The 26,484-nt window shown below is 36.0% G+C and overlaps 1 protein-coding gene across 1 annotated transcript; it reads right to left on the bottom strand.

Moving 5' to 3' along the window:
- Positions 1-19,245: 19,245 nt before the first annotated feature.
- On the bottom strand, positions 19,246-21,045 carry LOC131602036 (protein TIFY 3-like). Its single transcript, XM_058873986.1, has 5 exons — positions 20,857-21,045; positions 20,221-20,314; positions 19,925-20,111; positions 19,666-19,723; positions 19,246-19,575 (listed from the first exon to the last, which is right to left on the bottom strand). Exons 1-5 carry the CDS (start codon positions 20,937-20,939, stop codon positions 19,482-19,484), a joined length of 516 nt encoding a protein of 171 aa, XP_058729969.1. The 5' UTR covers positions 20,940-21,045; the 3' UTR covers positions 19,246-19,481.
- Positions 21,046-26,484: the final 5,439 nt, after the last annotated feature.

Raw genomic sequence — 26,484 nt, 5'->3', positions numbered from 1 at the left:
TACGAATGGTACTGACACGATCAACGCTCGAAGATCTAATTCATTTACCACTAACGGTAATGACACGATCACTTTCAAAGTCTAATTCAGCTACCACGAACAGTACTGACACGACAAAAGATCTAATTCGGTTACTACGAACGGTACTGACACGGTCAACTCTCAGAGATCTAATTCTATCATCACGAACGGTGTAGACACGGTCACTGACCTTCTCAGTCTAATTCATCTACTACGAACGGTACTGACACGACAGAAGATCTAATTCAGATACTACGAACGGTACTGACACGATCAAATTTCAGAGGTCTAAGTCTATCATCACGAACGGTGTGGACACGATCACTGGCCTTCCCAGTCAAATTCAGTCACTACGAACGGTGCTGACACGACAAGAGAATCTAATTCTATCATCACGAACGATGAAGACACGATTATCTCCTCAGATCTAATTCTATCATCACAAACGATGTAGACACGATCATCTTTCCAAGATCTAATTCAAGTATCACGAACGATACTGACACGATCAATTCCCAAGGATCTAATTCATTTACTACGAACGGTAATGACACGATCAACGCGCAAAATTCAACTACCAAGATGGCATCCACAAGCCCATCTCCGACAAAAGTCCCTACTTCAAATAGGGCAAATTTCTTGGTATTCTTATGTTCAATCATCTTCCACCTTCAGATACCGACTGGCGCGCAAACCACTCTACATCTTCAGGTTTAAGATAATTGAACAGGGGCAGCTGTCATACCCCAAAATTTGCCCATGCTATTTTTCATACACAAAACCAAATCAAAAGACAAAGCTCCAAAACACAGTCTCCCACACAGAAGTTCTAAACTAGGGTTTGAATAATTCAGAGGAAAATCATTGAATCAAGGGCTCAAGGTGGTTCCATAGGGTCACTAACATCCCAAAGTATCTCCATATAAAGTTTCAAGTCAAACAGAGCAAATTTAGTCCCTCAAATCCTGATTAGGTCAACAGTAGACTCCCAAGGGCAAAACAGTCATTTCAAGTCAATATACAGTCAAAATTCAAGATATTTGGTCAACAACATCCTCATAATCCTAAAATCATCATTTGAGCAAGGGTTGATCATGATGATGCAAGGAAAGATCAGAGAAGTCAAAAGTCAAGAGTTACTATTTTGGGCATGAACTAAAAAAGTCAACCAAAACTTTGAAAATTCACCAAATATTCATACTTCATCAGAAAAATTCCCACCAAAGCTCATTTTGAAGGGAATTCATTCCCCTATCCAATGGTCTAAGAATCAGAGCTCATAGGTCAATGGTTTAAGAGATATGGCTTCATACATTATAGGTCCTTTTCAAAAGTCAACAAAAAGATACTTTTTTCAAAAGGGCATAAAATAAGAATGGAAAAAGATTTTGATGTGAGACCAAAGACATTGGTTAGAGGACTCTCTAAGGTTTCCAAAATGTCTTAGAACACTTCCATACCTCAAAAATTGAAGGAGATAGACCTTGTCAAAGTTAGGTTATTTTGGAGGGAAAAATGTGAAGGAATCCAAATATTTTTGCAAATGGGCCTAAGAAACTTTGATTCAATTTTGATCCATAATCCATCTAGAACCTATAAATTATTTGCCACGAATTTATTTGATTTTAATTAATTTTATAAGAATTTTATTCACTTAAAATTCAATAAAATTAAGGAAAATTAAAAAGATTTGAAAAATTTTGTTTTGAATCAAATCCAAATCACAATCATGCTCATTTATATATATATTTTCGTGCAAAATAAGTGAAAAGAGGAAAGATGGAGATTAGAACCAAATTTGGAAACTTCTTGAACAAAATTCTCAATCAAATTTTCCAAACATGGCAAATCAAGATTCAATGAGATTTTCTACAATTTTGTTGACCTAAAACATTCACATATATATACACAACAAAGCCAGATGCAAAGGGGACGAAATTCTGCAGCTGAGGAACCCTATTCAAGTTCATAAAAGTGCAAGAAATCTCAAAGTTGAATTCTGAGTTGGAGGCCAATTCGTGGTGTTCAATCGATCCTATCACGTTCCTTAAAGATCTCTGAAGCTATCAGGATCATTACCAGGTCTCCAAGCACACAGAATCACTCGCGATTGCTAGCGGTTTGCATCATTTAAAATTTGCTCGATTAGCATTATTCATGCATTGTCATCAGAGTTAATTCATATATTTGTGTTCAAAATTGTGTGATGATCGATTATGGATAGTTATACGCGTTTCTATACCGTTATGAACATTATGCCATGTTAGGGTTTTTTGGCTCGATTTGGGGCTTTGATCCACAGGTGAAGTTGAACTCAATTGATGCCATGACCGTGTTCGTGAGGATGAGACGAATCTAATGGTATAGGTTCGCCTACTTTATACAAGCGTTTAGGTGTATTCGCTATTTTCAATTTTGTATGCAGGGTTTTTTACAGCGCCTCAAAGCAAAGAGTGCTGTAATAGGTGCAGCTGCAGGATCTGGAGGTTAGGGACGACTGCGTGGCACGCAGCGATTGGCCCATTCAAACTCCCCTTGGCGCGCGCGCGTTCTGGCTCTCAGATGGATCCCACGCATTATGAAACACGTGTTAACATGCTCCCTCACCATCCAAGCCGTTCCTTCAATCAGCAGACCAATCCAACGTTTCCCAAGGCGCAGGCGCACCTTGAACCACGCGTGTGAGCAGCACTGGATCACAAACGATAAGTTCCAATTTTTTTTCTTTTTAATTGCATGACAATTGTTTTTTTTTCTTTCTTTAATTATATAATTTGTTTTTATTATTTTATATATACATATATATATATATATATATATATATATATATATCATTTTTAATATTTCCTTTTTCTAATTAATAATAAACTATTTATTTTCTTTTATTCTAAACTTCTTTTATACATATATATATATATATATTATAATATTTATTTATTTATTATATTTATATATTTTTTTAATTACACATTTATTTAATACTTATTATTTTTATTTAATCCATATTTAAATCTTTAAAAAGGTATAATTATTTTATTACACTCCAAATATCATAGAAAATTATATTTGCTCTCGATTTAATTTTTTGATACCGATTTAATTAATTAGGTCAGGAGACCAGTAATTAATTAAATCATTCGTGTTTTCTTGTTTAAATTCGAACCCTAATCAGGGTTCATGAGAACATTCCAATACACTGATATATTTCTTTTTTTTTCTGTGCCTTTTCAGGATTGTCTTTCCAGGTGCCTTCCTCTGCCTTGTCTCTTTTCAGGGTCGACCTTAAAGCGTCCTATCAACCATATCAGATCAAATCCGAGCTAAGTACCCTTACTTATTTAATTATTTTTATATATGCCTATTTATTCTTTCTTTTAGGGTCAATCCCGTTCGCCTCTGAATTAGTAATACACTCACGCCTTATTTGTTTCTTTGCTCAGAGTCGATGCTTCTGGCAAACCTTGCCCTCAACCCTGTCAGGCAAATGCCAAGCTAAGTACCTTATCTCTATTTCTACTTTTAATTTATTATTCTATTTTCTTTGTGGTTAATGAAATTTGCCTTCGAACTTAACAATGCACTCACCCCCTTTTTTATTGTTTGCCATGTTTCTTTCTTTCCAGGGTTCGCCAATTGCCAAAGCTCGAATAGTCGGTAACCCTAAAACCTCGACCCTATTCAATTATTACTTGTTCAGACCTATTATTTTATATCCGCTGGTTACAAATCCCCTCTCCTCCGCTGGTTTCATTTTCCCCTTCCCTTTATTGCTTTATATTATTACGTACTGCGTGGTTAGTAAAATAGGGAGTGGCAACCTTAAACTGACTTAGAATAATTAATTAAAAGATAAATATCCGAATTGAATCACGTGATTGATGCACACACGCACGCTTTTTGGGTAACCCTCTCTGTTGCCTGTTGCCTGTTGCCTTGTTGCCTGTTGCCTTTGTGTTTTTGCAGAATAAGCCACGTCCCTCGAATTCGAGGATACCTCAGCCATGTTGCCTCGATAAAAAGGTCACGACCCTAATGATGCTGCCTTCGATACACAAATGACCTCGACCCTCGGATGTTGCCTACGGAAAAAGGCTGAGGTATCTTCTTGCTGCCTACGAAAAGGCTTATTCTGATCCTTACCTTAGACTACCTGCCCTTCTATGGCATGGGACAGTCTTATGGCAAAGGATGCTTCGATGACCCTTCGACCCCCAAACGAAAGGCTTCCTGCCCTCTTATGGCAAGGATAGACCCTTTCATTCTGAAAGGCAAAAAGAGACCTATCATCTGAGTTTAAGGTAATTGCCCCTAATTGCCTTGCAATGCTCAAACCTTTTTATTATATTCTTTCTCATAATTTTTCAAAAGGGCAACGCTTATTCACAAGCTAAAGTCCCTATCTCTTTCATCTACATTTTCTAAACAAACGAGCAAGCAAAGCAATTAAGAGCCCATGGAAAACCATGGATGCAAAGGGTGCCTTACACCTTCCCTTTGCATAAATTACCCCCCGAACTCAGTTATCTTTAAAAAGGTTTTTTTTCTGTTTCTTTTTGCCTTTCCGAATATTGTTTGGATAAAATAAAAGTCGGTGGCGACTCTTGCTTACCGCGACATTCCGATTAATAAAAGTCAGTTCACCGTATTACACATATGAATATGTCTCCCCCTGAGATTAACAATCTCCCCCTGAGATAAATAATCTCCCCCTGAAATAAATACTCGAAGAACTTTAATAAAAGACTTCCCTGATTATTTCGGTAGAGACGATCATATAAGCTTCTGTCTTTAGAGAATTCATAGCTTCTGACTTCTGCTTCCATAGGACAGCTTCAGAACTAGAATTTCTTTAGATCCCTAGAACACTCACAGCTTCTGATTCCTGCTTCCATCTAGGACAGCTTCAGAACTTGAATTTCTTTGATCTTCTGAACATTCACAGCTTCTGATTTCTGCTTCCATTCAGGACAGCTTCAGAACTTGAATTTCTTTGATCTTCTGAACATTCACAGCTTCTGATTTCTGCTTCCATTTAGGACAGCTTCAGAACTTGAGTTTTCTGGATCTTTAGAACATTCATAGCTTTGAATTTCTGCTTCCCTCGGATAGCTTCAGAGCTTGAATTTCTACCAACATCTCTTCATGCTAGATTTGTATCAGAACATTGTTGAATGTACCAGAGCATCATCAGAGCATCTCTACATCCTGAAATGTTACAGAACAAAAACTAAACGACAAAAGTCAGCATGAACGAGTCAGAACATAAAATGTATATTCGAACACATTATATGTATCAGAGCTATAACATTATATGTATCAGAGCCATATAGGCTAAAATAATGTATCAGAGCAAATAGAATTTTGTCAAAGTAAATAGACAAATATAGATCAAATTCTATTATCAGTGCTTCTGATTTCTGAAGCTTGATAGCACTCAGCTTGCTTCAGTTTCCATGGTTTTGCTTCTGTGTTTGCTTTGAAGATTCTCTTCACTTCTTTATACCTGCAAAACACTTAAACCATATAGAACTTGCAGTTCTTGTTAGTGAATGTGTGGGAGCTTTACCCAGCAACTGATAGATTAATCAAATCATTTATCATTTATCTTCTCCCCCTTTTTGTCATAACATCAAAAAGAATATTTCAAAAGATTCAGATGCATAAAACGACAAATAAAATCACTGGAATGTAAAACAAGGAAAGTTTTTCATTGATAATTAAAAAGGATTACAAAAGGTTCCTATGTTTAACAAGATGAGAAACATTCCTAGCAAATACATAAAAAGTCATCCCAAGAGGAAATGACTACAAAAATTAAAAACAGCACCCTAGCAGGACACGCTCTGTGTCAATCCATCAAGAATCCCTGTGGACTCTTGTCTTCCAGACTAGAACCTCCACTGTAGGAGAGATCCAAGTGACCAAAGAGGAAGAGAGGGACAGTTCACAGACAGAGAGCTAATGTTGCAAACGGGGCTTTCCCTTAACATAGAAGTTAAGAATATCATTCTTAACCTCCTCCCATAACTCAAGAAAGTCTTCTGTCTTTGGGTGAAAGTTGATAACAACATCAAAGAAGAGGTCTGACTTGAGAGGTATTAGGAGAGCCATCCCGAGATATGCAGAGATCTGTCGCCTTTGAGTCATAGATCTTCAACAGGCTTAGGGTGAACGCTAGGTTTGAGCTAGGATTTTAAAAAACGTTTGAACAGGAGACGAAAACGGAAAAGAGAGAGAGAAAAACTTGATGAGGAATGCAAAGAGATAGAGAAAGATGAGAAGAGTTTGAAGAGTATTTAAAAGAAAATAAAATGAAACGAATGATGAATAGCATTTAATGTTACGTGACGTGAGGAGAGGTAATAAAGACGAATGAGGTGACTAGCACAGTTACCTATGGTCGGCGTCCCTTCAACTGCACGCACGCTTATCCATGAATAGTAACGACAGGTTTACCATCCCGAGATAAAACGTTACAGCTGTTTTGCTTTAAAAGAGGTTCTGAATCAACTTAGACAATGAAACGTTAGTAATAACCGAATCATAATTTCTAAAAGATTTCAATCAGAACTTCTTAAAAAAAAATAATCCATTTTCATTTCAGAAGATACTCATACATAAGAACTTCTCATCTTCTCATTCTAGGCATAAATCCATACTGATGTTCTTCAGAATGAACTTAAACCTATCTTCAGCCAGGGGTTTTGTAAAGATATCAGCCCATTGATGGTCTGTATCAACAAAGTTTAAAGATATAACACCCTTCTGAACATAGTCTCTTATGAAATGATGTTTAATCTCAATATGTTTAGCTTTTGAATGAAGAATAGGATTCTTAGATAAACATATAGCAGAAGTATTATCACAGAATATAGGAATGTTACTCTCAAATATCTGATAATCTTCTAACTGACTCTTCATCCAGAGCATCTGTGTACTACAACCAGCAGCAGCGACATATTCTGCTTCTGTTGTTGATAGAGCAATAGTTGCTTGCTTCTTGCTATACCAAGAGATCAAATGACTTCCAAGAAATTGGCAACTTCCTGAAGTACTTTTTCTTTCAATTCTGTCTCCAGCATAGTCAGCATCGCAGAATCCTACTAAGTTGTATTCTTTAGATTTTCTGTAAACTAAGCCAACATTAGTAGTACCTTTCAGATACCTTAGAATTCTCTTAACAGCAGTTAAATGAGATTCTCTAGGATCTGATTGGAATCTATCACACAAACAAACACTGAACAGAATGTCAGGTCTAGAAGCAGTCAGATATAGAAGAGATCCAATCATACCTCTGTATAACTTCTGATCTACCTTCTTACTTACCTCATCCTTACCTAAGATGCATGTTGGATGCATAGGAGTTTTGGCTTCTTTGCAGTCTAGAAGATTAAACTTCTTCAGAAGTTCCTTCACATACTTGGTTTGGTGAACATACGTTCCTTCTGATGTTTGATTTATTTGTATTCCAAGGAAATACTTGAGTTCTCCCATCATGCTCATTTCAAACTCAGCCTGCATAGACTCAGCAAACTCCTTTCCAAGTGTAGCATTAGATGTTCCAAAAATAATATCATCTACATATATTTGACAAATTAAAATATCCCTTTTAAAGGTTTTACAAAAGAGAGTAGTGTCCACTTTTCCTCTAGTGAAACCATTATCCAGAAGGAAAGAACTTAAGCGTTCATACCAAGCTCTGGGAGCCTGTTTCAATCCATACAATGATTTCTTAAGTTTAAAAACATGATTAGGAGACATAGAGTCTTCAAAACCAGGAGGTTGATGAACATAAACTTCTTCATCTATATAACCATTTAAGAAGGCACTCTTAACATCCATCTGATAAAGAGTGATGTTATGTTGAGTGGCAAATGAAATTAATAGACGAATAGATTCTAACCTGGCCACTGGTGCAAAGGTTTCTGTATAATCAATCCCTTCTTGCTGACTATAACCCTGAGCCACCAGTCTGGCTTTGTTCCTTACCACTTCACCTTTCTCACTGAGCTTGTTTCTGAAGACCCATTTTGTACCAATTATATTGAATCCATCTGGTCTAGGAACAAGATCCCAAACATCATTCCTTGTAAACTGATTCAGTTCTTCTTGCATAGCAATTATCCAGTCTGGATCTTCTAGAGCATGATCAACAGAAGTTGGCTCGATCAAGGATACAAGACCTAATTGACAGTCTGCATTGTTCTTAAGGAATGCTCTTGTTCTGATTGGATCATCCTTCTTTCCAAGAATGACATCTTCTGAATGACCAGAGATGAGTCTGGATGATCTTCTGACAGATGGTTCTTCATAAATGCTTAGATCCTCCAGAGAAGCTGATACTTGATCTTCAGATTCTTTGCTTCTGAGAAGCTCTGCTTCTGATGCGTTGCTTCTTGGCTCATCAACTTCTGATATATCAATATCACAATCTGCAAAATTATCAAACTGCTTTGGTTTTTCAGAACCAAGCTTATCATCAAACCTGATATTGATTGATTCTTCTACAATCAATGTTTCAGTATTGTATACTCTGTAGCCTTTTGAGCGTTCAGAATATCCAAGAAGGAAACATTTTTGTGCTTTGGAATCAAACTTACCAAGATGATCTTTAGTGTTCAGAATAAAGCATACACATCCAAAAGGATGGAAATATGAAATGTTGGGCTTTCTATTCTTCCACAATTCATAAGGAGTCTTATTTAGAATAGGTCTGATAGAGATTCTATTCTGAATATAGCATGCAGTGTTTATTGCTTCTGCCCAGAAATGCTTAGCCATATTGGTTTCATTGATCATGGTTCTGGCCATTTCTTGCAGAGTCCTATTCTTTCGTTCTACAACCCCATTTTGTTGTGGAGTTCTAGGACAAGAGAAATCATGGGCAATACCATTTTCTTTGAAGAATTCTTCAAAGGATCTGTTCTCAAATTCACCACCATGATCACTTCTGACCTTTATGATTTTACACTCTTTTTCAGATTGAATCTGAATGCAGAAATCAAAGAACACTGAATGAGTCTCATCCTTGTGTTTTAAGAATTTTACCCATGTCCAGCGGCTATAATCATCTACGATGACTAATCCATATTTCTTTCCTCTGACAGATGCTGTTTTGACTGGGCCAAACAGATCAATGTGCAAGAGTTCTAATGGCCTTGAGGTAGAAACAACATTCTTGGACTTGAATGCAGGTTTGGAGAACTTGCCCTTCTGACATGCTTCACAAAGAGCATCTGATTTGAATTTCAGATTAGGGAGTCCTCTGACCAGATTCAGTTTGTTAATCTGAGAAATCTTTCTCAAACTAGCATGACCTAATCTTCTGTGCCAGACCCACTGCTCTTCAGAAACAGACATAAGACAAGTCACCTTCTGACTCATAAGATCTTGCAGATCTGTCTTATAAATGTTGTTCTTCCTCTTGCCTGTAAATAGGATTGAGCCATCCTTCTGATTTACAGCCTTGCAAGACTCTTGATTAAAGATTATATCATAACCATTGTCACTCAATTGACTGATAGATAAGAGGTTATGTGTTAATCCTTCTACAAGAAGTACATTAGAAATGGAAGGAGAGTTACCAGACTTTATAGTTCCAGAGCCAATTATCTTGCCCTTCTGATCTCCTCCAAACTTGACTTCTCCTCCAGACTTAAGCACCAGGTCTTGGAACATAGACCTTCTTCCTGTCATGTGTCGCGAGCATCCAGAGTCCAGGTACCATGACATGTTGTGCTTTGTCCTTTTTGCAGTCAAGGATATCTGCAATAGGAATAATCTTATCCTTAGGTACCCACATTTTCTTGGGTCCTTTCTTGTTAGATTTTCTCAAGTTCTGATTGAACTTGGGTTTAACATTGTAAGCAATAGGAGGAACAACATGATAATTCTTAATGTGAGTTTCATGATATTTCCTAGGTTGTGTCACATGCTTTTTGGTGTGTGTTATGTGAAAACTTTGAGCATGTGAAGTGTGCCTAATATCATGGGAGTGGCCATACTTGAACTGATCATACAATGGCTTGTATGTGAATTTCATTTCATCAACAGGTTCAAGTTTGTATGGGGTTTCACCCTCAAAACCAATGCCTACTCTTTTGTTTCCAGACACAGCATATATCATAGAAGCTAGCTGACTTCTGCCAATACTTCTAGATAAGAACTTCCTGAAACTTAAATCATATTCTTTCAGAATATGGTTTAGACTAGGAGTGGATTTTTCTGAATCAGAAGGAGATCCAACATTATTGGATAATTTTAAAAGTTTTTCTTTTAATTCAGAATTTTCCAACTCAAGCTTCTTTGTTTCAAATTCAAACAGCTTTTTCAGCTTTTTGTATTTGAGACTAATCTGAGACTTGAGTTCCAGAAGTTCAGTTAGACCGGAAACTAACTCATCTCTAGTAAGTTCAGAAAATACCTCTTCAGAATCTGATTCTGATGTAGATTCTGATCCGTCATCTTCTGTCGCCATCAGCGCACAGTTAGCCTGCTCATCTTCAGAGTCTGAATCATCTTCTGACTCATCCCAGGTTGCCATAAGACCTTTCTTCTTGTGAAACTTCTTCTTGGGATTTTCCTTCTGAAGATTTGGACATTCATTCTTGAAATGTCCAGGCTCATTGCATTCATAGCACATGACCTTCTTCTTGTCAAATCTTCTGTCATCAGAAGATTCTCCACGTTCAAATTTCTTTGAACTTCTGAAGCCTCTGAACTTCCTTTGCTTGGTCTTCCAGAGTTGATTTAGCCTTCTGGAGATCAGGGACAGTTCATCTTCTTCTTCAGATTCGGATTCTTCAGGATCTTCTTCTCTAGCCTGAAAAGCGTTAGTGCATTTCTTGATATTGGACTTTAATGCAATAGACTTACCTTTCTTTTGAGGCTCATTTGCGTCCAGCTCTATTTCATGACTTCTCAAGGCACTGATAATCTCTTCCAGAGAAACTTCATTCAGATTCTTTGCAATCTTGAATGCAGTCACCATAGGACCCCATCTTCTGGGTAAGCTTCTGATGATTTTCTTTACGTGATCAGCCTTGGTGTATCCCTTGTCAAGAACTCTCAATCCAGCAGTAAGAGTTTGAAATCTTGAAAACATCTTTTCAATGTCTTCATCATCCTCCATCTTGAAGGCTTCATACTTCTGGATTAAAGCTAGAGCTTTAGTCTCCTTGACTTGAGCATTTCCTTCATGAGTCATTTTCAAGGACTCATATATGTCATAGACCGTTTCCCTGTTAGATATCTTCTCATACTCAGCATGAGAGATAGCATTCAGCAAAACAGTTCTGCATTTATGATGATTCCTGAAAAGCTTTTTCTGATCATCATCCATTTCTTGCCTTGTCAGCTTTACACCTCTGGCATTTACTGGATGTTTGTAACCATCCATCAGAAGATCCCATAGATCACCATCTAGACCCAGAAAGTAACTTTCCAGTTTATCTTTCCAGTATTCAAAGTTTTCACCATCAAATACCGGCGGTCTAGTATAACCATTGTTACCGTTGTATTGCTCAGCAGAGCCAGATGTAGATGCAGGTGTAGACTTTTCACTTTCATCAACCATCTTTTACTGAAGCGTTTTTCTCTTCTTGAATCTTTTCTAAACACGGTTAAGTTCTTGCACCTTAGAACCGGCGCTCTGATGCCAATTGAAGGATAGAAAAACACTTAGAAAGGGGGGGTTTGAATAAGTGTAGCTTTAAAAACTTGACAGATAAAAATAAATTGCACAGTTATTTTTATCCTGGTTCGTTGTTAACTAAACTACTCCAGTCCACCCCCGCAGAGATGATTTACCTCAACTGAGGATTTAATCCACTAATCGCACGGATTACAATGGTTTTCCACTTAGTCAGCAACTAAGTCTTCCAGAGTCTACTGATCACACACTGATCACTCCAGGAACACTGCTTAGATACCCTCTAAGACTTTTCTAGAGTCTACTGATCCACACGATCACTCTAGTTACAATCTGCTTAGTTCACTCCTAAGACTTCCTAGAGTATTCTGATCCACACGATCACTCTAGTTCCTTACAACTTAATGTAATCAATTCTAAGAGTATTACAATTGCTTCTTAAAAGCGTTAATCACAAACTGTGATATTTCTCTTAACGTTTAAGCTTAATCTCACTAAAATATTACAAAAGCAATGTAGTGAGCTTTGATGAAGATGAAGATTCTGAGTTTAGATTTGAACAGAGTTTCAGCAAGTTGAATATGAGTTGTTTTGGTGCAGAATCGTTAACCTTGCTTCTCATCAGAACTTCATATTTATAGGCGTTGGAGAAGATGACCGTTGAATGCATTTAATGCTTTGCGTGTTCCGTACAGCATCGCATTTAATGTTATACGCTTTTGTCAACTACCTCGAGCCTTGTTCACGCTGTGTCTACTGACGTAGCCTTTAGTAGCTTTTAACGTTCCTTTTGTCAGTCAGCGTAGCTTGCCACTTGTACTTTCTTCTGATCTGATGTTTGTGAATACAACGTTTGAATATCATCAGAGTCAAACAGCTTGGTGCATAGCATCTTCTGATCTTCTGACCTTGAAGTGCTTCTGAGCGTGATACCATCAGAACTTCAGTGCTTCTGTTCTCTTGTTCTTCTGATGCTTCCATAGACCCATGTTCTGATTCTGCTTCGACCATCTTCTGATGTCTTGCCAGACCATGTTCTGATGTTGCATGCTGAACCATTTGAGACAAAGCTTCTGAGCGCTGAATTATGCATACTCTTTATATATTTCCTGAAAGGGAAATTGCATTGAATTAGAGTACCATATTATCTTAAGCAAAATTCATATTATTGTTATCATCAAAACTAAGATAATTGATCAGAACAAATCTTGTTCTAACAGTTGTTAGAATCAAATGAAATAGAACTTGGAAACACACAAGAATACAACAGTCTCTTCGCACAAACCAAAAAAATTGCACAAATAAAACATCCATGTGTTTCTAAATTTCAGATTCAAATAGAAAAAAACATGACTGCAAGTGAAAAAAACTCAAAATAAAGAAGAATTCGTAACCTACCTTCGAAGATTCTGACGAAGAATTCAACTCCGATACGGTCTCAGGTAGTTTGATCCTCTTTCCGGTGGTGAAACGATGGAGAAGATTGTGTGGTTGGGTTTGACTATTGGAGAAGAGTGTGTGGACGGCGAGACTAGGGTTTGACGGCTCGGCGAAAAAGAGAAATCAGTGTCAGAGAGAAGGTTTGGAGGCAAGATGAAAAGTTCAACGGAAGAGATAAGGTTTTTGGAGGCAACATGAAAATTTCCCCCAATGTTGTGCGCCAAAAACGAAAAGTGTTTGTTTTTTATTTTTTATTTTATTAACTTGAACTATAGCGTTTAGTAATAAGTGCTAACATTGGGATCTAAAATTATAGCGTTTCTTAAAAAGTGCTATTTAAATGAAGAAAAAAAAAAGGTGAATACTATTAATAGCATTTTAAGAAAAGTGTTATCTTAGTATGCATTATTAATAGCGTTTTGTAGAAAGCGCTATCTTATTGAAGTTTAATAATAGCGTTTTTTTCACAAAGTGCTATCAAAATCACATTGTTTGCATTTTATAATAGCGCCCGACCATAAAGTGCTATCATAAATCTGTTTGTCTCCTTTTTAATAGCACTTTCTTTAAAAGTGCTATTAAATTAGGCGATACAAAATATCAATTTTGGCGTAGTGGTTATAAGCCCTTGCCCATTTTTACCGTGGAATATTGTCTATCCACTTTAAAGCTTCTATGTTTGTTCTTCGTATTTTGTTACAATAGTAATTGAATGTCGCATCGCTCAACACATATCATGTATTTAAAATATTAACAAAGATAAAAATATGAATAAAGTGGTATAACTATTAGTAGTAAGGGGAAATTTAGATTATTACCCATATTAACAAGTTTTTTTTTTGTATAGTTTCTTGTCTTTAATCTCACACCTGAAGTTCTTCACAATGTGTCTAATGCAGTAGACATGAGATGATGGGGGATATTTCCATCCATTTTCAAGATCATTATATGCACTCTTAATCTATTCATGCATGTATGATATTAAACATAGACTGACTTGAGGTGTGACATGCATTCTCACATTCTTAAGAAAGAAACTCCAAGCAACCTTTGTCTCACCTTTAACTAATGCGAAAGCTATTGGGAAAATTGTCTGGCTAAAAAGTATATTAGAACAATTAAAACTAAACCCATCACCTCGTTTCAACAACAAACTCGTTACACCCAACAGCTAAAACAAAGTACTACTACCAACAATCACAATAATAAACCTCACTTCGGCCACCCCTACAATACACTCCAATTCCTGAACCTAACTTCAAATACTCAAACCCCCAACCCCTACAACAAAAATTTACCATTTCATTCTATCAACACACTTCAACATTAAACCCTGAAAAACGTTTATTACCCTCCAATTCAACAGACTATACCAAACACCTTCACATAACCAACATCTTTAGGTAATAAATTTGAACTTACAGAAGAACAACTTATGAATTTGCTTGAATTTTACATTCATGATTTAGATGGTATGGATATAATAGGCGATACGTCACATCAAAATCAAGATCTATCTTCTGACTCTACTACATCTCCTCCAAAGCCGTAACCTAAAGAATTAGACAAAAGGAAGCGTAAACAAAAACGTACAAAATATGCTATAAACAATCATTTTAATGATTAATCTGTATTTTTTCTTTAAATATAAATTTCACCATTATTAATATGAGTGTTTTTGATATTTTTTATTTTGTTTGATGATTAAAATTTAAAAATATTTTAAATAATAATTCTTTAAAAAAATAGTAAAAAATAGATTAATTTTAAAATAATTATTCAAAAAATTATTATATTATTAAAATAATTTATTAATTAATATATTAATTAAAAACCTAATTTAAATTATTAAATTAAGAAAACAAAGAAAAAAAAACCTGGGCCAAGAGATGGTTGAGGGTCTTCATCACAATACCCCTTAGGGTACCCTCGGCCAATGAGTGTCTGGGTGTTTCAAAAAAGTGAGCCATACTATTTTATTTTTTTTTACAAATAAGGCATAATGGACATTTTATTTCAATAGTAGGACACTGTTGGCAAAACCCCCCATTTAGCCTATAATTTTCTGTTAGACATCATTCCTCTCTTGCTTATTCTTCATTCCTTTCTATATGAATCACTTTCCACATTTCCTCTTAGGCCATGTGATGCGGTTATTAATTCATCATATTCTGTCTCATTCTCGTAAGTAATTTCCTCGATTACTAGCACAATAATTTCTTGAGTTACATCACCCCTATCATTCATAACACATTACCTCCACAAGCTGTTGGGTTTCAACTTCACCAATAAGTACAAAGGGGGCTCTACCAATTCATAATTCCAGACAACTTTATGAGGTTCGTTCAAAATTGCATCAAGCGACTTTAAATTTTAGACTCAATTAGAGATGAAAAATGCCGCCATGAAAGACCTTATTGGTCTATTTAAACATAAATCAAAATATTGATTTAAATATGTTCAAAAGATATTGGATTTTAAGTAGGATGAACGGCCAATAAGACTTTTGAATGGACCATAATCAAGCCTAAGCCTTATTTTTTTACAGGCCAGGATTATGTTTGTATTCGGAATGAGGTAGATAAACCTTGAGTTCGATGACTAGGGACCTCTAGCTAATTTAAATAGAGATAAAATTGGGATACATCTTGATTATTTTATTCCTTCCATAAATGCATTGTGAGGGAGAATTTAGATAGTATTCATGCAAGATTTAGGCTAGCCAATGTTAAGCTGCCAACTCAACTCCTCTTAACTGAATTTGTGGCACCTCTTGTAGCATAGTCTTCTAGATCATTTGGCATGATGATCTTTCTTTTGGACTTTCATCTTTCCTCATTATAGCCCACTTCAACTATATTTTCTTTTCCACTGTGATCTAAAATAAGTCTCAAGAATGCCACAAATCTCCTTCTCAAATAAGCCTCCTCTTGGGACAGATCGTCACGAAGATAGACATAAGTCCTGACCTTAACTAGGAAATTGTTTTGATGTCTGAATTTTGGAAACCTCTTTAAATATTTCGAGTGCCCATAAAATTGGACGTCACCTATACTCTCATGAGCAACCTTTGAGAGAGGAATAACCAAGAAGTACCATTCTTTTTAAATTCTTCAAACTATTAGAATAGACCTCGAACATCTTTTGAAATTGCCTAATAGAAAGAAAGCCTTAACCCTGGGCCTAGTCGGTCGATCGAAGTTTGAAGTTGAAGAGGTGGAAAAATAGTGTCAAGGTCGATGCACTTTTTGTTACAACAAGATTTGATTTTGCAAAAATAATTTTGAGTTTTGATGATAATAATGAGTATGTTTATATGAACAATTTTGGTACTTTATTGTTTGTTATTTTGATTATTTAACAAACAGGTTCTGAATCGGATGAAAGGCGCTGCCAAACCATCAAAAGAAACCAATTTCCGCTTCTGTGCTACACAAGTTCTGATGAACAGTAGCAAACCACTTCAGAAGGCTCTGAAGTTGTGACTTTGATACGCTATCAAAGAAACAGTCCAGGTGCTGAAGACTTATGTTTGTGAAGATAAATGGTACTGAAGACCAAGTGCTGAAGACTCTGAAGACGAAGTTCTGAAGAGTCTGAAGACTTGAAGTTCTGATGACCAAGGCTTATTTTCTTTCTTCTAACTCATGCTCATCAGAAGCCTCTAAATTCCAAGAAGAAAAGAAGATAGCGTTAACGTAGTACATGATACATAGTACAATCGAATGTTTCGCTCCACTACCACGAAAGGACGCACGCGTCGCCGATCTTGTCCCCCACTTTGATTCAAGCTGCCAGCTTTCTGGAAATTCCAGAAATACCCTCCAACAGATATATTATTTTATTGGCTATAAATAGGCTTGAAGTCCAAAGGAAAAGACTGCTAATTCACGTTCTTACAACACTATTCATAAACTTTCCTTAGTCTATTGTTCTTGAAATACTGTTTACTATCAGCTTGTGTAGAAGCAAATCTTTTGTAAGCAAATCCTTTTCAAACTGTTATTTCCTGATTTATTTGTCCCTTAAGGAACAATCAAACAACAGTTTGAAAATGACGTCCAATGTTTCCTGATCTACCCAGACAAATAAATTATCCTCTCATGTAGTTCAGGTTTCCCGATGAGTGTGACGGTCCATTACACGATTATCGCTTGCACACAAAAACGAACGAAATAAAGTATAAGCACGAGATTGAGATTCCAACCACTACATTACTTCATTGTCTATGAGGTCACAATCAGAAGAATGACGATAAGCTCTAATGTAAGTATGAGTTTTGCATTCTTGCTTTAAAGTCATCTGCAACAATTAGGCTCATCAAATGGCAAGACATGCAAAATTAAACCCTAGCAACCTCCTTGAGATCGAGGCTACCAACCATCCTTCCAACTTTATCCGCAATTCCTTCCTTCAAATCTTCCATAACCATTTCTTTGAGAAAACCTAGTAAAAGGGAAACAAATAAGAAGAGAAAGATACTTTAGTCGTTACTTTAAAATATGTGATCTTGGTAAATCACACGAATAAAGGCCACCAGAAAGATGTCGCAAAAACGTCAAAACAGTATTCAGCAAAGAGTGTTTACCAAAACTAGAAGCGGCTACAGAAAAGCAAAGAAAGAGTTTCCAAAGTGGTGAAAAAGGGAAAAGGTTACCATAGAACCACACACACACACACACACACACACACACACACACACACACACACACACACACACACACACACACACACACACACACACACACACATATATATATATATGGTGAATTTGTCACACGATCAACATTGGATAGCATCGAAAAGAACAGCATCGCCACCAACAATCATGATCTCGTCTCGATTTACTCAAACACTTTAAGTACCCTAAAAAAGAGGGACATTGTCACTGTCTAGCCTAGAAACATATGTTAAGTTCCCACGAAACATGGTAGTTACGAGAAGAGAATTCAATGTGCTTGTTCACAATGCAACTAAGTTCTCCCAAAATAATTCATGCTTCCCCAACGGAATACCAGTTGAAAAATCGAAGGACGATCAACGGTAGCCTGGACAACACAACCTTGCTTTAACAAGTAGCAACAAGGGCTTGAAAGACAATATTGTTTTGGGTAGTTCACAATGCCTGTGAACAAAGGCCCAATCACAGACCCAATATGAAAGGTGCAAACAACAATTAGGAACAAGTATGACCTCACCCAAGCACGGAGCATTGGATCCCAACTACGATATTTGTCTCACCGTGTAATCCAAGCGAATGGAGTTCCACACAACACGTCAGATTGAATAGGAACAATTTTAACTGTTTGCCCTATATAAGTTCCACACACGCCATCTTTTTCATATTCACTCTAAATTGCTTGTCAAATACTTCACTAACTTAGACATCAAAATATTAACTTTACAAATTCACCATATTCTGCCGTATCAAAAGCATTCACCACCACACAGAAAGATCTCGTTTCCTAGTTCCATAACAACCTTTAAGATACACTTATGTGTGTAAAAAAATATATGCTCTCAAATCTCAATACAAAACAATTCATCTTTTACAATATTTTCATATTGTTTGTGAAAATTTTAAATTAACCGAACTTATTCAAACTACCATATATAATCAATTACATGTTTGGATTAAATTATTTAGTTAGTTATCCAAAAGACCAAAACTAAACTGAACAGAATATTATTTTTGTCTTTAATTTGAATGACTTACACACACAGACACACTCATAATTTCAACCCATCTACCAACTGTCGCGTAGTTAGCCAGTGTTGGGACAGGTGGAAGAGATCAATTATCTTATATTAAAAAGAGATCAATTATCTTATATTAAAATTTTAAATTTGTAGGACAAACTTTAGTGGACTAATATACAATTGAATTGTAATGAGTAAGAATCTTAACTTTGCTGTTCTAGTCAAACTCAGACATATTTAAATGTCTCACTCTCACACATCTTCATATAGTATGTTTCAAACTTTTACTTTTGCAGGGTTTATTAAAGCAGACCTATAAGTAGCATGAAATTCACGTTCCAATATATCATGTGGATGCTGAATTTTATAATTTATATTTTGAACCAACCGACAAGTAGAGTAACAAGTGTGTCAGATTGAGTTGGAATCAGTGGTTAATACAAAGGAAATAGTACATAATTGATAATCAATAATACAGACACATTAACAACAGTTTAAGAGATATGTGTTCTGGTTTCTAACCATAGTAATGGATATTTGCTAGACATTAACCGTTACACATTAAGGTTCAACAACAATAATAATAAATTAATTAGGCTTATAATATGGTGTGGAAAACATAACATAACATATTAATACCACTTGATGACACCAACATATTTGCTTGCCCTCAAGTGAAAGGAACCAATGCTGTGTTGAAGTTGTTGTTCATGTTGTTAGCTTCTTTTGATGATGATGAGGTATAAGGTGCTTTGCTACGGACCCTTTATTGAATAATTTAACACAAATGGAATCAATAAAAAAAATAACAACATTTGGAAATTGTAAACTGAATTCAAACATGACATACATACCTGATCCTTCTCTTCTCAAAAAAACTTTGAAGTGACTGTCTTCGTGCTAATGGAAACTCTGAACACAAAACATTTACATTTTTATCATATTCATCAATGTAATATGCTATATTTATGAAACACAGACACCGGAAACACCATATCTTCACAAGTGTCGGTGTTGGTTTCAGACATGGATACTGACATATTTTTTTCGGAGGTGTTGGAATTACAGAGTAATATATAGTTCTCTTTAATAATATAATGAAGGAGTTAGTACCTTGCATCCTGCAAATGGAACTCTTGTCAGCAGCAGGGAAACAGACTGATGGAGGAGAAGGCAAATTGTTAGAAGTTCCTTGTGGGGAAGAAGGGGTGGCACTGGTAAAGAGTGAAGTGAATGGAATTCCACTTTTCAATTCAGAAGACTTGGCAGTGGTAGCAGCCATCATCAATATTTCTTGCACCTGTTGTTGATAAGTATAGAATAAACAAATGAGTTGTGTTAAAACCATGACACATGATGTGAACTAATGAAGGTAGGTGCTTGAATGAAATCTTCTAATAAGTATTTACCTTTTCTGCAGGAATTCCATCATATACACACATGCTTCCATTATAGTAGATGGCAAATTGACCTTTTGCATTCAGTCCAGATGATGACATTGGCCTGAAGAGCAACAAGGGGAAAAACACATAAGTTTCACATTTGTTGGTATGATAGTTTTGTTGTATGATTCTGGGTCGTTTTTTAGGGCATACAAGACAGACTGTGCCAATGAATTCATAGGATTCAAAAGCAGAATGCCACATAGGTCTAAAATTTGTCTCAGTTAAAATGTGCTTAATAGGTCCTCTTAAAATATTGTCTCAGTTAAATCGCGTTTGAATACAGCCTCTATTTATTTTGCGTTAAACTACAGCTAAGTTACACAGGATTTCCAAAAACTTGAGATGGGCTCTGATGACTAAATATCTGATAGCAACAACTCTCTCAGATCTGATTTGGTGAATTCAAAACATGTTTCCAAGTTGAAACTAAATATTTTTCATAGCCTAGAGCATAAATAATCTAAAACCACAAATTCCAAAGAACTGATCATTTCTCAGCTATCATTCAAACACTAGATCACTATAACCCTTTCCCCCAAAACAGAAGGATTAAAACCAAAAACACACACAAGATATGACATGAGTTTATAGAAGAATTACCAGTTAGCAGAAAAATTCTTGACAGAGGCAGCATCACTGACACTGTTAATGACAAGATTAGTGATACTATCAGTATTAGCCATGGCTGAGAATGAACTCAAGAAGATAATTCAACACTTAGTGAGAGGTATTTGAAAGGTGAGAATGTACTTGCAACTCATTGAAGAGTAAGAGGCTGTAATTGGTTGTGTTATTGTTGTGGTGGACCCTTCTTCTATGCAATTGAAACATGATTTATCTATTGTTTCTTAATAAACACATGTTTTTTGTGCTTATATTCTTTACCTTATTCAATGTTCTGTCTTTAAAAAGGGTAGTTGATTGTTGATTTTTTGGTTTCTTCTATTATGTTACATCCTAAGGAAAGTTCTACTTTGACCTTGAGGATTATTAATATTTTCATTCAGTTTTGTAAAGTAAGAGTATAGTATGTGGTTCAAGTTTGTCTTTTAGTTAGCAAAAACTAATCTGAACTTCAGAAGCATTATTTTTTGGATATGCTGCTGGTGCTTTTTAGTTACTCTTATTTTTTTAATATATGGTTTAAAAGCAAGCTTATGAGATATAGAATTTGTTACTATTTTAAAGCAAAAAAAAATGAAAATTTCTTTAGCCACCTTCCTATGGGGTCACCCCCAGCGAAAATCCGAAAATACCCCTGCTTCGGAAATGAACTTCCGAAGCGCTTTTTTTTTAAAAAAATTTCCATAATTCGGAAGTGCATCTCCGAAAACACCTCATGGGGGGTGTCTTCGGAGATGAACTTCCGAAAACACCTCATGGGGGTGAATTCGGATGTTCATTTCCGAATTATGCAGAAAATGTGTTTTTTTTATGTTTTTTCTTAAACAGTCTCGCATTTTAATTAAACGCAAACGGCAAATAAAATAAGCGACATATAAACAGAAAATACTAATATGATAAATAAAATCCAAAAACACTGTGCGAAAGATACAATCCGAAATCAAAACAAAACAAAACAAAACACGTCAAACAAAACAAAAACACGTTATTCTGCCCGACGAGCGTTACAAAATACACATCAAACAAAAGAAAAACACATTATTCTGCCCGACGAGCGAACTCCTCCGAATGAAGATACTGATACCAATCCTCATCCCACTCAGTCTCAGAACCATCAGCATCAACCACGACTCTCACGCCAGATAGTTGAGCTTGAGCATCCGGGCCCCGGGCCCCCTGGGAACGAGAAGTAGAGTCGGTCGAAACCTTCTTCTTCTCCTTCACCTCCTTCACTCCGCGAGAGCACGAAGTAGAGCCGGTCGAAACCTTCTTCTTCTCCTTCACCTCCTTTTTTCCCTTAGCGCCACCCATTCCTGCGTAAAAATGAAGAAAGAAAGGTTCATGAGACCTCCTTTTATAAAAGAAGAAAGGGGACAAAAACGCTTGGGAAACGGACAAGTCATTAAAGAACAAAGGAGGTGAAGCAGAACGCATGCACACAAACTTCAAAGAAACAGGCACAATAAACAAAGGCGTTAAAAATAAAGTACTTGCAAATTAAAACGGACACTCCCTACCCTGTGTAGCTGACGCAGTCTGGGTCTCCCTACCCTGTCTGATGCGTGTTGGTTGGTTGCTTGACATGTTCCTGTAAACAATTGAAATCGATTAATATGCGAGACAAAATAAAAAACTAAAAAATTTTGAACTTCTGATACAATTCGGAAGTTCATTTCCGAAAACTGGGATGGAGGTGTTTTCGGAAATGAACTTCCGAAACATCCCTGCGATGGGGTTTTCTGAAACTTCCATGGCAGACCCCAAAATCAAACATAAAACCAATTCAAAAAGCTTCTAAACAACCTAAATACTACTAACAACCAGTCCATATATCATTTATGCAATTGAAACCCTAAATAACATGCATTTGAATAATGAATCTAACAAATTTAAAACTTACAAATTGAGTGATTTGTGGGCTTTTGAATGTTGTATAGCAATGTGATTGGAGCCTTGATGCAGCCTTGGAAGTGTGTTTGCACAAATTTTCGTCTTTGCTTGTTTTTTATTTGAGTTAGGGTAAATGAATGGGGGAGGGGGTGTTTTAATAAATCTGCAGAACGCGCAGTATTTCGGAAGTTCACTTCCGAAATGCTGTTTTCGGATATGAACTTCCGAAATAAGACAATTTTTTCAAAAAAAAAGGCGTTTTCAGAGATGCATCTCCGAAAACACCTTTTTCTTGCATTTCGAAAATGCATTTCCGAAGTCAGGGGTAGTATGGGGTTTTCACCAGAGGTGGACTAGAAGGTAGGGAGGTTGGCAAAGAAATTCTCAAAAAAATTAGGATGATTGCTAAAATAAACTAACAGTTATAAGTACGTATGCAAATTATACTTCATACAAAATATTTAATTTATAATAAATAGAGTTATCATAAAAAATAATTAATGTAATTTAAAAATACTTTAAAATAATTATGAGTTTGGAGTGACTTGAAATCATAAATAATAAGTTATGTAGTCTATCTTACATGTGAGTGGGATTGGCAAAAGTTGTGTTTGTGGTTGTCGGAATCGATAGTGCATAAAATCAAAGCTCTTCCACCAAGTCTAGATTATGGTGAGGATGAGTTCACTATTGCAGGGTCAAAAAATGAGACATATTCGGTTAAGGACTTGTATGTCAATATGATAAAGATAAAGGAAGCAGTCGTGGTTATATGATGGTGGAAGATTTGGAACCTGAAAGTGCAAAAGAGAATAAAAAAATTTGTTTGGTTGTTGGCGCATGATCGTCTCTTGACGAATTTTCAAAAAAGTAGAAGATGGATAGGTAGTGCGGAGTATAAGTTGTGTGGTTGTGTGTATGAATAAACTCTTCGTGTGTTTAGAGATTGTCCCAAAGCTATTCAGGTGTGAAAGAACGTTTTTTCGACCAATTTTTAGTGGGAATTATTTAATATGGATCTTGATAATTTGATAGAGCTAAACCTGAATGAAAATAATGAGTGGAGTAAATATTTGGCTGTTGATTGTCATAGCATGTGGATGCGTTGGATAGTTGGTTCTCAATGGATGTGGCGCAATAGGGAGGAACATGAAGATCAATATCAAGGGTCATATTACTCGGGAATTTATGTTCAACAAAGAGTGGAAGAGTGTGATAATGTGTTACGAAATAATAAAATGACTTTGAATATAGAGAAAACATAAATCATGATAGGTTGGAAACCTCATAGGGGAATTGAGTTAAGCTTAATACAGATGTGGGGAGTAAAGAAAATGAGTCATCTGGCTGCGGGGGAATAATTCAGGATATGACTAAAAAGTGTCAATGTGGCTTTTCAAAAAATGGAGAAATGTGAAGTGCTTCCGGGCGGAACTTTGAGTATTTATGAAGGGCTAACCATGACCCCAGAGATTAGGCATGATGAAAGTGGAGCTGAATGTGGACTCTATTATAATTGTCAAAATGTTGGAGTCTGGAAAAAATACGGACACCGATGATTATTCTTTGCTTAAGAAAATTTATCACCTCATGATGTTGCATGAGAAAGTGAAAGTAACCCATTCATTTTGAGAAGTTAATCAGTATGCGAATGTGTTAGCAAAAGCTGGAGTTGCAAGAGGAAATGGTCTAGTTTTCCATGATGATATTCCAAATTGCATAGGCATTTAGCCACGGATGGAAGGGGTACTTTGTACCAAAGAATTGGTCCTTTGTAGTTTTTTTTCTTTTCATTTGAGATTCGGTCTTTGTAACAAAAAAAAGTAAATTTTAATGTATTCAATTGCAATCAATCATGAGCATAATTCTTAAATAATTGATAAATTATTCAAATTTAATTCCTGATAAGCAACAAATAGTAAATTTCAACTAATTCATATTTTTTTCACAATAAATTCATCTTTATTTCCGGTGTGGTTCACACATTAGTATAATAAAATATTTATGTAGTATGCTAGTATAACAAAAAAAAACTATTTAACCGTTATGGACCAACCAAAGGCCCAAAAAGCCCAGGCCCAACGTCGATTCACTCCAAATGATTTAAGGTATAAAAGTTACCACACGAGATATTTAAGGTACACTATTCTAATATCCATTTTACTACTCTCATCTTGAATTCTGAAGCGACTTGGGTGTTGGAGTGCTAACCTTGTAGGTCCATTCCACGCCACCGTAGCAGATATCAACATTACCAAGTCAAGATCATTCACTATTAAAATACACCTAGTTATAGTTCTGAAGAATTTGACTTCTAATTCCTGTGAAATCTCACAGATACATCATCTTCGCTCTGAAGCTAGATCTATATCGGAAGCATAAAAAATGGTTGTGGTATCTCCGTTCATCGCACCAAAGAATTTTGTTGAATCTTTCGATCCTATTCTTGCCTTAATTAGAGTCTATCAATAAGATCTACAACACCATAACATCCAACCTAGATCCTCTACGGGAGTGCCTCTTCCAAGTGGAAATTGATGCCATACCTCAAATTGAGGATCAATTAGAAATAGGTTTCCTAGATCGTGACAAGATAAACCGAGCTTCAAACGCCAATTTTCCACAAATCTTAATGATCGCCTTCCCTAATTTTGCTCTGACAGGATTCCTTGTAGATGACAGAAGTTCTTGCAATGTTCTATATGCTGACGTTGTAGAACAATTAGGCCTCCACCAATCATATTTGAATAAGTATTACAAAAGAGATCTAATAGCCTTTAATAGTTACTCGCCCTTGCAGAAATACAAATCTGACATTGTCGTTGGGAGAAGGAATAGGCGAGAACAAGGTAATGATAAGTTCCAATTTGTAGTTTTTTTTGTATAGTTTTGTGACACTTATCGACTCTTTTGTGTTAATATCCTTTGAATAAAACTCAACTTGTGTAGATTACTAAATATTGTGTATAATTGTGTTTTTGTGTAGTTAGTGTACCGTTTGATAGATTTTCTTCTCTTTTGTAGGTATTGGTGCACGTCTGGAGCATTGAGCAATAAAGTGTCAAAGACACAACTTCAAATGCATAATTTTTAGAAATAAAATTATGTGAAGTGGGTTAAGCCCGCTTAGCCGGGTCACGCTAAGCCCATCTTGTAGCCCGCTACAAGAAAATTTTCCTTGGCAGGGGTTGTGTCCTTTAGCCCTCTTAGCAGGGTCCCTTGTATAAAATCAGATATTTTTGCTTAAGGCAATTTGATCAATAATAAATGAAGGCCCTCCTAGCCCACTTAGCATGATGTGCTGTATTTTGTTTTTGTGTAAATAGATTCTTTCATAGTTTTAGGTTATGTTTTGGGGTGTTTTTGTTCCTAATTCATCAGCCAACATTCTTTGGTAGGATTAGCAAAAAAAAAAACAACACTTGGGTCTTGCATATGGATGACTCAGAGGTGGATTTCTCATTAACCGGTGTCGACAATCCGCGAGATTGGTTTTCCTCTCTTCCTCTCTATGTATTTCTCTTTTGTTGGGTTTCTTTGTATATTTATTTTGAACATATGTATATTTGTAAATCATGGTGTTGTATAAAGCTTGATTTACAAATCAATCTCGATGTCTTTCTTAATCTTTTTGCATTTATGTTTGGATTTGTATTGTTGTAGAAATAGACCTCAAAAATCTTGATTAAGGATGGATATCTGTTAATTTCTAGA

The sequence above is a fragment of the Vicia villosa genome, linkage group LG1 (assembly GCF_029867415.1).
Source record: "Vicia villosa cultivar HV-30 ecotype Madison, WI linkage group LG1, Vvil1.0, whole genome shotgun sequence".
Taxonomy (NCBI): domain Eukaryota; kingdom Viridiplantae; phylum Streptophyta; class Magnoliopsida; order Fabales; family Fabaceae; genus Vicia; species Vicia villosa.
This window is presented reverse-complemented; position numbering and strand designations above follow the sequence as displayed.

Excerpts from the sequence above, each read along its gene's own strand:
- LOC131602036 (XM_058873986.1), bottom strand. The coding sequence starts at position 20,939 with ATGGCTAATACTGATAGTATCACTAATCTTGTCATTAACAGTGTCAGT. Across the intron at positions 20,112-20,220 it reads ATGGAATTCCTGCAGAAAAG|GTGCAAGAAATATTGATGAT; the intron begins GTAAATACTTAT and ends TATCAACAACAG. Across the intron at positions 19,724-19,924 it reads TTCCATTTGCAGGATGCAAG|AGTTTCCATTAGCACGAAGA; the intron begins GTACTAACTCCT and ends TTTTGTGTTCAG.